The following is a 19,059-nucleotide window of genomic DNA, read 5'->3' as shown; positions in this document are numbered from 1 at the left end:
GCCAAGATATCAGGCTTACATGAGACATTGTATCATATTATCTTGTGAATTTTTATTCAAAACTTCTGATGCTGTGTTTTGTTATAGCCGAACTACTGGGGACCTGGCAGTAGTGTCTATGGCTGTTCCCCCTGTGACTGTGACATTGGAGGGGCCTATGACAATATGTAAGTCTAATTCTCAGCAATGCTTCTGGTCAAGCCAGTCTAAATATAGTCTCATCAGTCTAAACTAGTGAATTGATTAGAAGTACCCAGTATGTAAAAGGAAAATCACATCCAACTAACAAGTTGTTTGATGGAGTAGCAGAGAGGAGTGATGAGAGATATGCAGTTATGCAGTTCGTGTAAACATCCAAAAGACACTTGATAAGGTGCCAGATAACAGGCATGTCATCTAGATGGAACCCCATGAAATCAAGTGAGGCACAGCTGCGTGGATGAAACATTGGCAAGGTTACAGGAAAGGGAGAGCTGGAGTGACAGGAACGAAAGTGGACAAAATAGATCCCTGGTGGTCAGGATCACTGAACAGTAAAGCCTTGGACTTAGATCTACAGGCAACATTTTCCATACAGGCTGATGACATAAAACTTGGAAGCATAAAGAGGAGGACAGTAACAGATTGCAAGGAAGTGTGGACAGGCTGCTAGAATGGGTGTTGAGGTTTGGGTAGCAGATGAAACCTAATGCAAAAAATACTTGATGTTACATTTGGATAGAAAGATTTGAACAGGTCAATATAAACTTGGGGACACAATTCTAAAAGGGAGATCCAGGGATATATGCATGGTTTCTTGGAAATCTATTTATTTATTGAGATACAGCACAGAATAGGCCCATCGAGCCATGCCACCCAGCAACCCTTGATTTAATCCAAGCCTAATCACAGGACAATTTACAATGACCAATTAACCTACCAACTGGTAGATCTTCAGACTGTGGGAGGAAACCTACATGGTCATGGGGAAAACATGCAAACTCTTTGCAGGGTGTGGCTCTACCAAAGGAGGTGAAAGGGCAAAATGTAGCACCTGCTTAGCCCGTCCTTCCCCCAAATCAGGGTCACGTGAAGCCATGGGAGCAGCTGGTGCATATCACAAATCCTGGTTACGCGACCACTGACACCAGGCAATCTCTGAAGAGTATTAGTTTTGGATGGGGGTCACTCGTCTTGTAAAGACACTGCCCAGAAGAAGACAATGGCAAACCATTCCTATAGAAAAATTTGCCAACAACAATCATGGTCAAGACCACGATTGCCCACGACACGACACGTAATGAATGAAGTTATGTTTATTTAACTCGAATCCACCCTTTTCAGAAATTCCAATTTACTTGTCTGCTGTGACTATAATGAAGATAATTGTACTGAACTTAATGTAGTAGACATTTAACAGAACAGTGAAAGCAGCTGAATGGTACAATATTACTCAACATATCATGGTTTTTCCAGTGCAGTTAGTTGAAATGTAGTGTCTGTATTTTGCAGTTGTTCCCTGCAGGATGGACAGTGTCGATGTCTACCCAACATTATCAGCCGTCAATGTAACGAACCAGCACCCGGTTACTTCTTCCCTCCGCTGGATTACTACTTGTATGAAGCTGAACTTGCGCAACACTTAGGCAGCAGTGCTTCTTCCATGGTTTGTACCTCTAAAACTTTTCTGACGCTGCCTAAGCAAGTTCCTGGCATTCCATTAAATAAACAAAACCATACTGAGGGCAAGCAGATCATCCCTGCAAGGTATTTGCCTCAATCTGAAACGTCAGCCATCTCTCTGCCTCCTCAGACCCCCTGAGTTCTTCTAGCAGATTGTACTTCGTTCTAAATTTCAGCAAACACAGGCTCTTATAACTCTTGCAGATTTTGTTGGGTTAGGAAATTAGATATTCCACTTAAAATTGCATCAATTTTGTTTTGTAAAAGTAAAGGAATTGATTTATTTCCATTTGTCTGAGCTGCAATTTAACTCAAAGGTCCCAGGCTTTACGTTAATTACAATGGATTCCAGTTAATTGAGACACATCAGGACCAGTACATTTTGGCCCAATTAAGTGGCTGCCCCAATTAGCTGAAGTTTCATGGAAATATTTAAAAAGGTATAAAAAAGATAAATCACTGGTTAAAAGAGTAACAAATTATGTATTTAAATAAAATACGGAACAAATTAGCATACTATCAATACTACTACAGTACTATAAACCTACATGTTAGTTCCTAATAGATATTGACAGAGGAATTCATTCAGAACACGATGCCATGTTCTTTTTATTGTATGTAAGTGAATAGAATCAGCGCAGACACCTGGATAATGGGCTGTCTTCATACAATGCTATTGACTATAGTATCCTCCAAATCTTCGTTTTCATTGTAACAATCAAGAAAATTGTCAATGCCTTCAAATTCTTCTTGAAGTAATGAAATTGTTACATTTACACCCCCAGCCATTTCTGGCATCTCCAGGCCTGAGTGCTTGAAACCACTGTGAGCAAAACAATTCTAAATGGTCTTACTGCTTATTTTTTGCCAGCTATCAGTGACAAAAATCACTGCTTTCTGAACACAAGCACATGCAACTGTTCCTTCTAAGCATAGTGTAATGCTTAATGGCCACACAAGCTGGATGCATCTGACGCTAGTTAGAAACTGTACGGCAACATTTTCTTCCCCAATTAAGTGGGAGAGTGTCCCAAATAAACAAAGCAGATCCCAGCTATTTTTTCATTAGATTTTGGTTTTTAAGAGTTGTCCTAAATGAATGGCTGCCCTGATTAACTGGTTGTTCAATTAACTGGAATCCACTGTACTTGCATCTCAGGTAATTCTGCAAGATTATTATGCGGGCATTCTGTACTTACAGGATTGGAATAAAACTACACCTGCTCATATTTACAATACGTGAACTGTAATATTGCAACTTAATAATTATATAGCAGGGACTTAAATCATTATTTGTGTGAATAACAATCTTGAAAGGTAATATTAAGGTGCTACCTTCCCAGGATGTGGAGGACAAATTTTATGCACAGTCATCAGTACAAATCTGGATGTGTCTAACCTCATGCTACCTATGACCACAAAACCTTTCATTGTGTGAATTCATCCACTGGTCAATACTCTTTACTTCCCTAAATAATGCAATTAGTTTCTCTTTTCCTTAGGTGAGGCCAACGTCTATGCCATTATGTGATGAGTATTTACGACAGCAAGGCTACAACTTCCGGGTGGATCAAGGCAGACTGATACTTGAGAGGATTGCAAAACGTCATCTGCGTCGACAAAGGAAGAGGGTATGCTGAGTTTCAATAACTTCTGTAGTAACGGTGAAGAAAGTCACCGGAGAGATACTGAAGCTAATGAATATAGAAGGTTTTATATAAAAGTATGCAGGCATCATATTCAAGGCACTCTTAGAAGAAGTGGCCAGCCCGACTCAATATTAATTGAAAAATTGATATGCTAAATATCAAAGATAATAGCAGGACAATTCTATAGTTACAATCCATCTACAATGCTTCCTTTGAATTACATATAGTATTTAAATATCTCATTCTTCACACCCACACAACGGACGCCCAAAATGAATGTTAATCCCCACTGATTCTTGGCTGCATTCATGCATATGCAGGCATCTGAGGTCTAAGGGAAGTGTTTCTTTGTTTGCGAATGAGCCCAACCAGCAGCTCCAGGAAACCCATTGTTTTGCGCCATGTTTTAAATTCAATCTGCAATTCACATTGAAATCTGAAGAATGACTGCTGTTGTACTTAATATTTGCTGTATACCCAAACACCAGAATACACCCTAGCAGCTTCCTTGCTGTAAAAAATCATAATAAAATAATGTAAATTCTCCCAGATCTGTTTTTATGGACAAAATAGAAATTAGAATGATTGACCAGTATCCTGTTTTCTCATAAACTGATTCAGACTGTCACAGCTTAAATAGGTTAAATAGTGTTAAAAACCACAGGATCAAAATTCAAGGACTTACCAAAATGAAAGTTGAACCAATGCGTTAAATTCATTAATGCATCTGTTATGGAGGCATTTTGGGATATTTTTTGGTGTATTTTGCATCATGGTTTGAGTAAATCAGTGTTATCATCCATGTATGAGCCAGCTAAAGCGGGACCTAGCCTGTAACTCAGTCACTTCTTGCGGACAGTCTGGAGGTCACAGACCCCGTTGCTGCTGCAGTTCCCAACATGCTGCTAGCCTTACTATTTCAACCATATAGGATCCCTACTTGAATACATGGGATGTGCATGGTGCACCAATTAGAGATGTGTAAAGGTAATAAGCAGATACAAGGTGTGTCAGACACCTTGGCTGCTTGGCACCAAGCCTGGAATGGACTGTGAGCTGAAGCCAGGCTCGGAGTGAAAGACCAGATGCACCAGGACCTGACCTCAGGCACTTTTTGTACTTGTGTGCTACACACAAGCACAGTGGCCATCCAGCCATCAGTTTGATCCAGCTCAGTAACAGCAGTAACTGCTTGATGGCATCATACATGGTGGTGCCATAACAACAACCTCTCATTCAATGTCAGCAAGTCCAAGGAGCTGATTATTGACTTCAGGAACTGGAAACCAGAGGTCCATGAACCCATCCTCATTGGAGGATCAGAGCTGGAGAGAGTCAACAACTTAAAGCTCCTCAGTGTTACTATTTTGGAAGACCTGTCCTGGGCCCAACACATAAATGCAATTACAAAGAAAGCACGGCTATACCTCCACTTCCTTAGGAGTGTGCGAAGGTTTGGCATGACATCTAAAACCTTGACAAACTTCTATAGATATGTGGTGGAGAGTATATTGACTGGCTGTATCACAGTCTGGTATGGAAACACCAATGACCCTGAATGGAAAATCCTACAAAAAGTAATGGATATAGTCCAGTTTATCACGGGTAAAGCCCTTCTCACCATTGAGCACAGCTACGCAAAGTGTTGTTACAGGAAAGCAGCATATCCATCCTCAGGGACCCCACCACCCACCCAGGACATGCTCCCTTCTCACTGCTGCCATCAGGAAGAAGATACAGGAGCCTCAGGCCTCACCCCACCAGGTTCAGGAACATTTATTATTCTCAATGATCAGGCTCTTGAACCAAAGGGGATAACTTCACTCGACTTCACTTGCCCCAGCATTGAAATGTTCCTACAACCTATGGACTCACTTTCAAGGACTCTTCATCTCATGGCCTTGATACTTACTGTTTAATTATTTATCATTATTATTTTTTCTTTTTGTATTTGAACAGTTAGTTGTCCTTTGCACACTGGTTGAACGCCCATGTTGGTGCAGTTGATTCTATTATGACTATTATTCTTTTATGGATTTATTGAGTGTGCCCACAAGAAAATGAATTTTAGGGTTGTATACGGTGACATGTATGAACTTTGATAATAAATTTACTTTGAAAATGTCATGTAAGTATTTTTTCTTAATATTATCTTCCCAACATAAATAAATTTAAATAAAAACTATGTTCTCCTATAAATTAGGGTCTGAAATGGGCAATACTACAAAATTTTCCTACTCCCATCAGGGAGGAGGCTACGTAGCATCCAAATCAGGACCACCAGACTCAAACACAGTACTTTCCCTAAGCAGTAAGACTGATCAGCACCTCCACGCACTAACTCCACCATTACTTCCTTATTTCCCATCAGTCACCTTATGTACAGCCTGGTGTCACTTTATGGATATACAATCAATATGTGACTTAAATATTTATATTTTTTGTGTTTTTGTTTTTTAATTATTAATGTGTTCGTTATCTTTTGTGTTTAGTTTCTCTGCTGCATTGGATCCAGAGTAACAATTATTTCATTCTCCTTATATTTACGTACAGGAAATGATGTTAAACAATCTTGGAGTCTTGAATCTTTCTGAAAACTAAAACATACTCTTGGGAGTAAATATGCATCAAATATTTTCATTCATTATTTCTGCATTGGTTTGCCAAGATCTTGGCGTAACTTCAGAACACATGCAGATATGCGTTGCACTAGCCATGAAGAAATATGTAGCCCATGAAGGAGACTTCTCTTCATTCTATTGTTAGAGCGTAGTTTGGGGTTAGGACATATAGTGAACATTGACTTCAGCAACCAGCCTTCAAATATGAATATGGATTGTAGATTAAATTTAAAATGCAGCCCAGAACAGTAGAATGCAGACCAGAAAACGGACACTTAACTGATATTGTCTGCATATGTATGAATGCAATTGACACCCTATTGCATGAATAGGACTCAGACAACAGTGTGTAGATATAGGAGACATTTGACTGACATAGGCATGAATCTGTTTGACATCCCATTGCATGATTACGAGAGTAATTAACACTTATTTTGGGTGTGATGGTGGGTAGATCCAGGCATTTGATAACTACATGTAACTCAAAAGAAGCATTATGAGGGCATTGTAACCATAGAAATTGTCCTTTACCTTTGTTCTTTATCATATAAAAATGTGTAGTAATGTTGGATTGGGGAGTCTCTGTCTCTCCCCACCCCTCTGGCCCTCTCTGTCAGTATCCCTCTCACAAGTGACTCCAAAAGGCTGACAGCTCGTGACTGTGTGTATTGAATAAAAAGACTATTTTATAGCCACCAGCTGCGTCTCTCCAGTGACTTTGTTCACATTATAACACCAGGCCACCATTTTCTCTTTCAAAATTCTCCTCCAGTTCCCTCCTCTTTGACCACACCTTTAATTTCAAATCCACTGTGTACCAGTCTCCTAGCCTTGATCCAATGAACTCTTTTTGTTGTAAATCATTCAAAGATATCTTTGTGTGTGAGATTTACCATGGAGATGCAAGTGGTCCACTGGATCCGATTGGCCACTTGGAGAACATCAATGCTTAGCCATACGCATTTCTTTTTAATGTATGCAAAAGGTAAAGATAATTTTAGAATTCAAACTTTGCTTCTAAGTTCTAATCCTATTTCATAATTTTTAAGGAAATATTGTGATAATGAAACTGCTTTGGCAATGAATCTCTTTTTCTTTAGCAAACAGCGAATCCAGATTTCCAGGTACAGATTGTTTCCAGGGAAGCTACTCCTGATCGACCTGCTACTTGGACAGGGTTGGGATTTGCCCGTGTACCAAATGGAATGGGATTGAGGTTCACTGTTGACAATATTCCATATCCAATGGATTTCACAGCTGCCATTCGCTATGAGACAGAGGTAATCAGAGTACAGCACACTTCATATTCTCAGATGTATCCAACATAATTGTCTGCTGATCAAACCACAATGACCCAAGGCTTGAATCTGTGTCCCTGAACCTCTCTCCTGCGTTTGGGAAACCAATTTCAAATTCCCACCTCTCATCCCTCTTTCCTTCTGCCCCTTCTCAAGAATAATAGCTATTTACACAGTATACTAGACATTATGCTCTTCCTCCTCCCTGCCTATCACTTGATTTTCATCCATTCACTAAACTCCTATCATCTCATTTCTGTTTCCTTTACTGAGATTCACTTCCAACGTGAAAACCCTGCAACTCTGTCTTTGCTCCTGTTGTAATCCACAGGCTTTTAAAAACTTAAGTATTACCAGATTATTCTTTCTTTTTTATAGTATTTAACCCAATGCAGTGGATTTTGGTTAATTGGCCCGGTTAATCAGGGTAGCCTCTTGTTTGGGACAGGAGGCTGTTGACAAACAGTTTCTAACTAGGGTATGCATTTGGGTGGCCTTTAGACACTATGCTGTGCTCAGAGCAAACAGTTTTTAAATTGCATTAGCTGTGTGTGTTTCTGTTCAAACAGCAGTGATCTTTGTCACTGATAGTTGGTGAGTAATAAGCAATAACACAATTCTGCTCACCATGGTTTCAAGCATACAGGCTTAGAAATACCAGAAATGGCCAGGAGATAAAATGGAACAATTTCATTATTTCAATAAATTAGGACTATGAAGAATTTGAAGGTATTGACAATCAATTTGAACGTTACACTGAAAATGAAGATTGGGAGGATGTAATTGTCAATAGCATTGTACAAAGGCAGACCACTATCTGTAGTAAGGTTCTGTACTCAATTTTGTTCATTTACAGTCAATCAAAAGAACACGACAGAATACACTACATGAATTCCTCTGTTGACAACCATTAAGAACTAATACACAGTTTTATAATACTGTGGTGGTGCTGATAGAGTTCGAATTTGTTCTGTATTTTATTTAAATACATAATTGGCTGCTCAGTTAAATGGTAGTTTATCTTTTTTATACCTTTTTAAGAATTTCCATGAAACTTCAGCTAATTGACCACTTCATTGGGCCAAAATGTACTGGTCCTGATATGCCCCAATTAACTGTAATCCACTGTATATCTATGTAATGCCCTGGCTAAGATTTCTATGACTATGTTGTAGGTATTTCATTTTAGCAGTTTTTTGTAAAAGCAATGTGTCCTGCTGGTAGAATCGGCTAAAGATAAGAAGACTAACTAAGGAATGTTGTATCAGCCAGTTAAGATGGAGGAAGTTCTATAGAGAGTGGGGCAGAGAGAGATTTGTGAAGGGCAGTAGTCTGGTTTGGGGTCTTTTGGCTGGAGCTGCAGAGCAGAACAGAAGGGGAAATGGCGCAGAGTGTTGCGGGAAGGAGAATCTCCGTTGCAAGAAGTACTTTGTCCAGATGAATGGCTCCAAGGAGGAGGGCCAATTTGTTCAAGATGGTCTTCGAGGGGAGTTCAGAATGTGGTGTGTGCTTTCACGCAGACTGTGGCTTCGGTGCCATGAGTATACCCAGCTTTGGAAGAGACGAGTTCCAACGGTCACATGCACGCTTAGACTGGTTTAACAGTAATGGGCACTTTTATTTTTTTTTATCTTTTCTTCCTTTTAATAACTGTTTGACAAAACTGAAATTGGTAAATGTACTATATTATAATTTCATGCGGTGTACGATCTGTTATTTCTTGCTGACCGGTAATTGTGTATGGGCAGTATTTACACAGCATTTGCTCAAATCGAGGTTTCTTTAATCAGAACATCATGACGTTCCTGTTTGGTTGAATCCCAAATCATACTGACCCTAGACGTATACTGTTTATGGAAGGTGGCCTTTTCATTGCTGAGTCATGTGGTTGTTAATTGGAGTTAGCTAACCAGCCAAGTTTCTATATGAGCCTGGTGAGAGGGTTACATTTATGAAACTGTTTGTAAAATAATTGAGTGCATGTTTCTTTTCCACTAATACAGTCAACCGAGGATTGGACAGCTCATGTTCGCATTCAGCCAAGAGATCAGCAACATGGGAGCCAGTGCAGGAATAACTTGCCCTCACAGGACGGTTACACACTCACCATGCCAGGCACAGCCAGGTTAGAACATGCTTCAAGTCAACCTGCTGGGTTTTTTTTTGAAAGTTATGTTGTATTCTTTATAAATTCCAGTGTACTAATGAAACTGACAATCCCTTATCCAACACTTACCAGTCAGGTTACCTGCTGGCAGCTAAAATGCAGACAGTGACTTCATAGATAATAGATTCCTATCTTCAAAAACATTTGGAAGTTGCACCATGTAAACTTGTTTCTTCACTTCCTGTAGTGGAATAAATCTGATTTTATTATGTAAGCAAGCTGACTAATGATGGATGTTTACATGGCTGAGAGTGATCTGGGGGGTTTTTACAGGGTGATATGTATTTTGCATACGAGGAAGTCCAAACTCTTCTGGTGGATCTGTCACCATTCTAGCCCTGAGGAGAAAGTGATAAACTGACACTTTGAAATCTCTTCCAACCCTGAGTCTGATTACATCAGGTAGCAAAGCAGTTTCCACAATCACCACAGCAGTAAAAATTATAGTCAGCAGGACCCAACTTGCAAATATGCCAAAGCATTTCGCTGAATTGAGGCATGTATTGTCATCTCCAGCAGAATAATTGAGGTGACAGTTTGGGGTGATATTGCGGGGGTAAGTAAGGGCAACACAGTGGCAAAGTCAGCAGAGTTACTGCCCCAGTGTAACAGAGGTCCAGGTTCAACCTTGACCCAGGTGGTATCTGTGTGCAACTTTCATATGGGTTTCCTGCCGGTGCTCAAATTTCCTCCAATGTCCCAAAGACGAGCAGGTTGGGAGGCCAATTTGGCCAGTGTATATCATCCCCTAGTGTATAGATGAGTGGTAGAACCTGGGGTATCTGGGAGAAGGGCAGAGTTGATTAGAATGTGGGAGAATAAAATAAGGTCTACCAAACACATCTTTACCTCCTCCCCACTCTCCGCTTTCTACAAGGATCACTGCCTCCATGGTTCCCTTGGCTATTCGTCCCTCCCCACCACTCGCCCTCCTGGCACTTACCTCTGCGAGCGGCCAAGGTGCTACACCTACCCATTCACCTCCATTCGGGGTCCCAAACAGTCTTTCCAGGTGAGACAACACTTCACCTCCAAATATTTTGCATTCAGTGCTCCCAATGCGGTCTCCTCTAAATTGGTGAGACCTGTCATAAATTGACGGGCCACTTTGTGGAGCACCATTGCTACATCCGCCAAAAGTGGAATTTCCCAGTGGCCAACCATTTTAATTCCTATTCCCATTCCCACTCTGCCATGTCGGTCCATGGCCTCTGTTAGTGCCACGGTGAGGCCACTCTCAGGGTGAAGGAGCAATACCTCATATTCCATCTGGGTAGCCTCCAACCTGATGGCATGGACATCAATTTCTCCTTCCAGTAAAACTTTTCCTCCCTCGTCCCTTCTCTTCTATTCCCAACTTTGGCCTCTTACCTCTTCTACTCACTTGCCTATCACCTCCCCCTGGTGCCCCTCCTTCTTCCCTTTCTCCTATGGTCCACTCTCCTCTCTCATCACCGTCCAGCTAGCCTCCTTCACCTCGCCCCACCTTCCTGGTCTTGCGTCTTCCCCTTTCCCTTCCAGTCCTGAAAAAGGTTCTTGGCTCAAAATCTCACCAGTTTATTCATGGGCAAAAGTTCTAGTGTCAATAATAGGAATACTGTTAATGGATGCTGCATGATCAGCACAAAATTGGTGGACGTGTTTCTATGCTGTATGCCTCTAACTCTATGATGCTATGGTTGGATTACCTTATCTGCTGCACACCCATTTTCCATGCTCCTAATCTGTTCATTTATAATATCAGTTGTGGTATTTTTCTTTGGACAGAATTGATCAAGTTGGCATCAGTCTTGCTGGTCTTAAGCTGAAGAAAGCACTCAATTGTCTGACTATGTGGAAGAGAATTGGGTTGGGGGTAAAGTTTGTACATTGATCAGTATGAATAGTCTCTTCAAATATAAAAGGTTAAAGATTTAGCCTTATTTGTCGCATGTACATCGAAGCATACAGTGAAATGCGCATTGGCATCCAATCAAATCAGCGTGGTTTGTGCTGGCCAAGTGTTGCCATGCTTTCAGTACCAACATAGCAACTCACTAAAGTTAATCATACGTCTTTGGAATGTGGGAGGAAACCTGAGCACCCGGAGGAGACCCATGCAGCCATGGGAAGAACATACAAACTCCTCACATACAGTGACAAGAAATGATCCCTGATCTGACAATGCAATAAAACTGCTACGCTACTCTGCTGCTCTTTTTCCAGCGAAATGTGCCATTATATTTTATTTTCATGCATATCAATAACTAAACAAGTACAACAATATAATGGTGAAATCATTGGACTATCGATCCAGAGATATACAGTTTTCTAATTTGGCATGCAGATTAGGAAAGAAAATCATTATCAGTAATGGTAACTATAAAGCCATCATGTTGTGAAAGAAATCTCATTTAGGGAGGAATCTGCTATCTTTTCAGTGTGGTCAAAAACTGACTCTAAACTCACTAATGTAATTGGCTTACAGCTCCTGTCTATGGTGTTCAAATGAGCCACTCAGACTGGATGGTAACAAGTTATAGACAAAATGTAAAGATTAACATTGACATCTTGTGAATGAGTAACTAAAACTGTCCCTACACAAACTTCCACATGTTGCTCTACTTCCAGAGTTCTACATCTTGCAAGTTCTACGTCTTGCAGAATTAACCACTAAGTTCCACGTCTATTCTGACCAAACAGGAAAAGTGACCTTTGATACTCCGCAGTCTTTCAGTTCAGTTCTGTACTCATCTACCATCATTAATGTTCCCCTCACTTTCCCATCCTTTATTAGCTCAACTATTAAACATGAAACGCGAGTCTGATTTTACTCTGAGCATATTAAGCATGTTAAACAAGGCCAGTAAACAGCACCAGCACACTACTGGATTGTTTTAAACATCAGGATTTTCAAGAAAGAAACCAATTATCAGACTGCTGATCTGACAGACAGATTTCAGTGTCCTGCTCGAGACCCTGCCAGAAATCTATCAGCACACATTTGCTCTCTGCTTTGTACAAGGACATCATCCCTGTTGGCAGTGGGTGCAACAGCCTTGCTTTAGCAGATTCCTATGTGGATTTATTAAGTTCATGGCCTAAGTCAATTTTAGAAAACCTAGCACACTTATTTTTCAACATAGTCCCCTCCTACATTTACACACTTAGTCCAGCGGCTGTGGAGCATACGGATCTTGGACCTCCAGAAAGTGCCCACAGCAGGGGTGATTGATAAGTTCATGGCCTAACGTAGAAGGAAATGAGTTATACAGCTCTCGTTACATGCACATGCAGTTCAACTGTTTGAGTGATTATGCAGAAAGTTTGAAGTTAATAACTCATCTCCTTCTACCTTAGGCAACGAACTTATCAATCACCCTTGCTGTGGACACTTTCTGGAGGTCGAAGATCCGCTGCATGACTGCTGGACTAAGTGTGTAAATGTAGGAGGGGACTAAGTTGAAAAATAAATGCGCTAGTTTTTCTAAAATTGACTCCTTCTACCTTAGGCCACGAACTTATCCATCACCCCTCGTAGATATCAAATATCTATATCTGAGATACTATTTTTAAATAGCTGTGAGATGACAACTGGAGTTTGATGACAGAATAGAAGTTCATTCAGCGTAAGGGATAAAGCCATGTAATGACCACTTATTTAAGATGTGTGGCTAATCTTTGAAATAAGAAGCACTTTTGTTAAGGTCACTGTAAGAAATGTTTTGTTTTGTATTCCTCCGTCAACAGAATAGCAATTCTTCAAACCCCCATCTGTCTGGAGCCACAAGTACAGTATATTGTGGATATTTACTTCAATCACTTCTCTTCTCGGAACAGCAATCACATCTTGATCGATTCTGTAAGTTTCGAGGTGACATCTTGTTTTGTCAATTTACAATGTGTTCAAGAAGGGGCAGCTTCACAGTACCAGCTGTTTCCAATTTCTGACTGTGCTGAAAAAGATACAGATTGCAAGTATGATTACTCTGTGTCAAAGTTAACACATGCCACATTTCCCACTTGGATACCATGTCAACACAGATTGTTAATGGTTCGTCCCCTTTCTCCAACCACTTCCTTAGGGTCCCCTCCTTTGCTCCACCCTCCTCTCAGTTCCCTACCACTCCATTCACCTCTTTTCATCTATGTATCTTCCCTCCTCCTTACCCTTACCTTTCTTGATTGCTTGCCCCCCCCATTCTCCAATTGCCAGTTGGTTACTCTCCCCAAGAGTGGACCCTTCCTCAGACCACTACTATGTACCCATTTTGATTGCCCTGCCACTACCCATCGCTGTTTCGTCCCAGCAGCTTCAACACCTACAACAAACTGCCTGGGCTAGAGACCCCAGATCTCTCCTGGATCCCAGTAAACAGGTATGTTTAATAGTGCTGAAACAACAATGAAGAATCCTTCTATATCTGGTTGCAACAATAATCCTGACAGTTGACCAATTTTAGTGACCTGCTCCAACTGGGTTGATCAATCCCTGTGTGTGATTTCCCAGCCAACAGGGGCAGGTTCCCTCTAATAGGACCACAACCTTGTCGTGGTTTGGAGGCTTGCGTGCCTCAATGACCCAGAGAGCTATGTTGTCTGGAGTCAGGGCTTTATGCTTTGGCTGTTGGTAGGGTCACACATGCCAATCAGGTCAAAGGGTAGAGGCCAGACTAACAGTGGTCCACCAGTCCTCCAGAATCAGGGGTTCAGCTCAGGACTAACAACCCTGACTGGTCAAACAAAATTGTTACCGAAACAACAGTGAAGAATCCTTCGATATCAGACTGCAACAGTATTCCTGAGTCTCCACCCAGGACTTGCATAGCTGTGAAAACCAAGAGGAAGCTACTGACATGATGAAGGAAGCCCTGAACACTGCCAGAGATAGAGGATCTTCACTGTTGCCTTAAATGTCTGTGGCATAATGGGCAGTAAGTAAGAAGCAGGTTCATCCTGAAGGAGAGACAGCCTCTCACATAGCTGCCATTGTTACTCAGCTCATACAGTGATCCTAAGCTGTCTCCTGCAGTTCCCTTCAACTCCCAACTTATGGTTACTGGCCTGCATTTGAAATCGCGCCAAGTATCATTGGCTAGCTAAGTCCCTGTTACAAAAATCCACACTCGGGTTCAGGTTTTCATCTCCCAGATGTCCACGATAAATCATTTAATAGTACTAATTTATGAAAATCTTTTTATATCTTTCATCCTTAGTTGGGTTTGATTCCAAGGATTAATTCCCTAGAGAATTTTTGCACTGAATCAGACTTGGATGAGTACAGAAGATACGAATGTGTTGAGATTGCCTCTCAGTTGGGACCCCAGACCCTGCCAGAAGTGTGTGAGAAACTGATAGCCAGCATGTCTGCTTGGATCCACAATGGAGCTGTTGGTGAGTACAAGGAAGAAAATGATCCTGTAAGATATCTGGATACCGTAACAAACCAAGACCTCAAGTTGTTTCATGAAATGCATTGAGCTGGCAAATTCACTAAACCTGGTTGTACCATGTCAATACTGACACAGTCATCCTTAGAAATGATCAGTTTCAGGGTTTATCCTGATGCTGAATAAAACTAATATCAATCGGGCCTCTTGTTGAGGCTCTTACGTTGCCATTGGCAACCAAGAGGCAAGAAATAGTTCCTTTTAATAAAGATGATTTATAATAAGATACCCGTATAAATCAAATACAGTTTGTAATAATGGGGAAGTTATAAGTACTAAAGTGATTACTATTTCTGAAAAAGTTTTTTGCTTTTTAGAGCCAGTGGCACAGAAAGAAATATTTTGGCCCACCATGTCCATACTGACCACCATTACCTAATCCCATTCACCAGCATTTGACCTGTAGCCTTCCGTGCCTTGTTAAGTGTTCTGAGATTACCTGCCTCTGCCACCCATTCAGGTGTTGGGTTCTAGATTCCAACACACGCTAGGTGAAAAAAAAACTTCATGTGCCCTTTTCAGATATTTTCTTAACACAGCATTAAGCATACATCACAACTTCCAAACACACAGAAGCAAGTCTCAAATCAGTGGAAATGAGAATTATCAAGAGGTCACATTTCAATTAATATTCCCCAGCTGACTTTCCCCACATGGTCATTCATATTCTTCCAGGATCTTGAAATTTTCAGCTCACAGTCTTACGAATTCCTGTTGAATACTTTGTGTTTTATTTTCAATAATCCTGGCATACCTGGGTGTCTTCCTCACAGCTCATTACCAGATTAGGGGGCTGTAATCTTTTATCCCATATCTTGGTACTCACTGATCCAATGCTGCTTGGTGAGAACCTGCAGTGTGTCTATAAATTCCACTGCAACACCCCAGTGCCATCTGTTCATCATTTTGAACTTCTTTGTCCAACACTTCCCATTTCAAATCCTCAACAACTTTTCCTGCAAAGCAATTTACATTGCTGGAAATGGGGAGGGGGGGGTCAAAAGCATGACATGGTAAGTCAAAGTTGAGATTGCACAGAACCAATGGATTGACAGTTAAATGAAAAGATCAGAAATTTCAGAGTGTCAGGGGGCAGAAGTGAGTGTAGTAGCCTTTACTAAGGAGAAAGTGCTTAGGAAGCTGAAAAATCTGAACGTAGATGAAGTGGGTGTTCCACCAGGGTCTGCGTTGGGTCCACTTCTTTTACATTATATGTCAATGATTTGGGTGATAGAATTGATGGCTTTGTTGCAAAGTTTGCAAAAAATACAAAGATAGGTGGCGGGGCAGGTAGCTTTGAGGAAGTAGAAAGGCTGCAGAAGGACTGATTAGGAGAATGGGCAAAGAAGTGGTAGAAAGAATACAGGGTAGTATATGGTTATGCTCTTTGGTAGAAGAAATAAAACTATACTATTTCCTAAATGGAGAGAAAATTCAAAACTCTGAGGTGCAGAAGAACTTGGGAGTCCTTGTGCAGGATTCCCTAAAGGTTAATATGAGGCTATCAGGCAGGAAATTGGAATAGGCTGAGCCTATGGTGATGATCTGTACAGCATCAATGGGGACGGGAGAGGTTCCAGAGGATTGGAGGGTTGCAGATGTTGTTCCATTATTCAAGAAAGGGAGTAGAGATAGCCCAGGAAATTATAGACCAGTGAGTCTTACTTCAGTGGTTGGTAAGTTGATGGAGAAGATCCTGAGAGGCAGGATTTATGAACATTTGGAGAGGCATAATATGATTAGGAATAGTCTGCATGGCTTTGTGGAAGGCAGGTCATCCCTTATGAGCCTGTTTGAATTTTTTGAGGAAGTGACTAAACACATTGATGAAGGTAGAGCAGTAGATGTAGTGTAAATGGATTTCAGTAAGACATTTGACAAGGTACCCCATGCCAGGCTTATTGAGAAAGTAAGGAGGCACGGGATCCAAGGGGATCTTGCTTTGTGGATCCAGAATCGGCTTGCTCACAGAAGGCAAAGAGTGGTTGTAGATGGGTCATATTCTGCATGGAGATCGGTAACTAGTGGTGTGCCTCAGGGATCTGTTCTGGGACCCCTACTCTTTGTGATTTTTATAAATAATCTGTATGAGAAAGTGGAGGTATGGGTTAGTAAATTTGCTGATGACACAAAGATTGGGGGTGTTGTGTAGTGTGGAGGGATGTCAGAGGTTACAGCGGGACATTGATAGGATGCAAAACTGGGCTGAGAAGAGGCAGATGGAGTTCAACCCGAATAAGTGTGAGGTGGTTCATTTTGGTAGGTCAAATATGATGGCAGAATATAGCATTAATGGTAAGACTCTTGGCAGTGTGGAGGATCAGAGGGATCTTGGGGTCTGAGCCCATAGGACACTCAAAGCTGTTGCACAGGTTGATTCTGTGGTTAAGAAAGCATACGGTGCATTGGCCTTCATCTATTGTGGGATTGAGTTTAGGAGCCAAGATGTAATGTTGCAGCTACATAGGACCCTGGTCAGACCCCACTTGGAGTACTGTGCTCAGTTCTGGTCACCTCACTACAGGAAGGATGTGGAAACCATAGAAAGGGTGCAGAGGAAATTTACAAGGATGTTGCCTGGATTGGGGAGTATGCCTTATGAGAATAGGCTGAGTGAACTCGGCCTTGTCTCCTTGGAGTGACGGAGGATGAGAGGTGACCTGATAGACGTATATAAGATGATGAGAGGCATTGATTGTGTGGATAGTCAGAGGCTTTTCCCAGGGCTGAGATGGCTAGCACGAGAGGGCACAGTTTTAAAATGCTTGGAAGTAGGTACAGAGGAGATGTCAGGGGTAAGTTTTTTTACGCAGAGAGTGGTGAGTGCGTGGAATGGGCTGCTGGCAACGGTGGTGGAGGCTGATACAATAGAGTCTTTTAAGAGACGCCTGGACAGGTATATGGAGCTCAGAAAAATAGAGGGCTATGGATAACCCTAGGTAATTTGTAAGGTAAGGACATGTTCAGCACAGCTTTGTGGGCTGAAGGGCCTGTATTGTGCTGTAGGTTCCCTATGTTTCTACGTTAATCTGCAGCTTGAATCAGTGGTGAGGATGGCAAATACGATGATAGCATTCATTTAAGGAGTACTAAAATATAAAAGCAAAGGTGTAATGTCGAAACTTTATGAAGCACTGGTGAGACCTCACTTGGAGTATTGTGGGTAGTTTTGGGCCCTTTATCTGAGAAAGGATGTGCTGGTTCAAAGGAGGTTCATGAAAATGACTCCGAGATTGAAAGACCTGTCATATGAGGAGCGTTTGACAGCTCTGGGCCTCTACTCACTGGAATTCAGAAAAATGAGGGGTGACCTCATTGAAACTTATCAAATGTTGAAAGGCCTCGATAGACTGGATGTTTCCTATGGTGGGGAGTCTAAGACCAGAGGAAACAGCCTTCAAAATAGAGTGGAGATGAGGAGGAATTTCTTTAGCCAGTGAGTAGTGAATCTGCAGAACTCTTTGCCACAAGCAGCCATGGAGGCCAAGTCTTTATGTATATTTAAGGTAGAGATTGATTCTTGAGTAGTCAAGGCATGAAGGGTTATGGGGGTGGGAGCAGACAGGCTATTGAGCCTGAGAGGGAAAAAGGGATCGGCCATGATGAAATAGCAGAGCAGTCTCAATGGGCCAAATGGCCTAATTCTGTTCCTACATCTTATGGTCTTCTGGTCATAGAGATAGGTCACCTGGACCAGATGGACTATAACTCAGGGTTCTGAAAGAGGTAAAAAAGATTCTGTTCGTATTAGTATTGATTTTTCATGAATCACTAGATTCAGTATTGGTTCTGGAAGACTGGAAAATTGCAAATGTCATTCCACTCTTTCAGAATGGAGGAAGGCAAAATACAGGAAATTATGAGCCAGTTATCTGACTTCAGTGGTTGGGAAGATGTTGGTGTCCATTATTATGGAGGAGGTTTCTGGGTACTTGGAGGTACAGGAAGAAATGGGCCGAAGTCAGCATCATTGCCTTAAGGGGAAATCTTACCTGACTAATGTGTTGGAATTCTTTGAGGAAATAACAAGCAGGATAGACAAAGGAGAATCGGTGGATGTTGTGTACTTGGATTTTCAGAATGCCTTTGGCAAGATGACACACATGTAACTGCTAAACAAGATAAGAGCCTATGGTATTACAGGAAAGATGCTAGCATTATTAGAAGATTGGCTGAATGCTAGGAGACAAAGCGTAGGAATAAAGGGGACCTTTTCTGTTTGGCTTCCAGTGA

The 19,059-nt window shown here is 41.4% G+C and overlaps 1 protein-coding gene across 1 annotated transcript in view; it reads left to right on the top strand.

Moving 5' to 3' along the window:
* Positions 1–19,059, top strand: part of LOC140187004 (laminin subunit beta-4-like) — a 166,801-nt gene that overhangs the window by 79,817 nt on the left and 67,925 nt on the right. Inside the window, exons 12-17 of the mRNA XM_072241865.1 lie at positions 88–167; positions 1,492–1,645; positions 7,033–7,212; positions 9,234–9,355; positions 13,127–13,238; positions 14,593–14,770. Coding sequence (XP_072097966.1) covers positions 88–167; positions 1,492–1,645; positions 7,033–7,212; positions 9,234–9,355; positions 13,127–13,238; positions 14,593–14,770 — 826 coding nt within the window. The remainder of the gene's footprint in view (positions 1–87; positions 168–1,491; positions 1,646–7,032; positions 7,213–9,233; positions 9,356–13,126; positions 13,239–14,592; positions 14,771–19,059) is intronic.

This window comes from Mobula birostris, chromosome 23 (genome assembly GCF_030028105.1).
Source record: "Mobula birostris isolate sMobBir1 chromosome 23, sMobBir1.hap1, whole genome shotgun sequence".
Classification (NCBI taxonomy): Eukaryota; Metazoa; Chordata; class Chondrichthyes; order Myliobatiformes; family Myliobatidae; genus Mobula; species Mobula birostris.
This window is presented reverse-complemented; position numbering and strand designations above follow the sequence as displayed.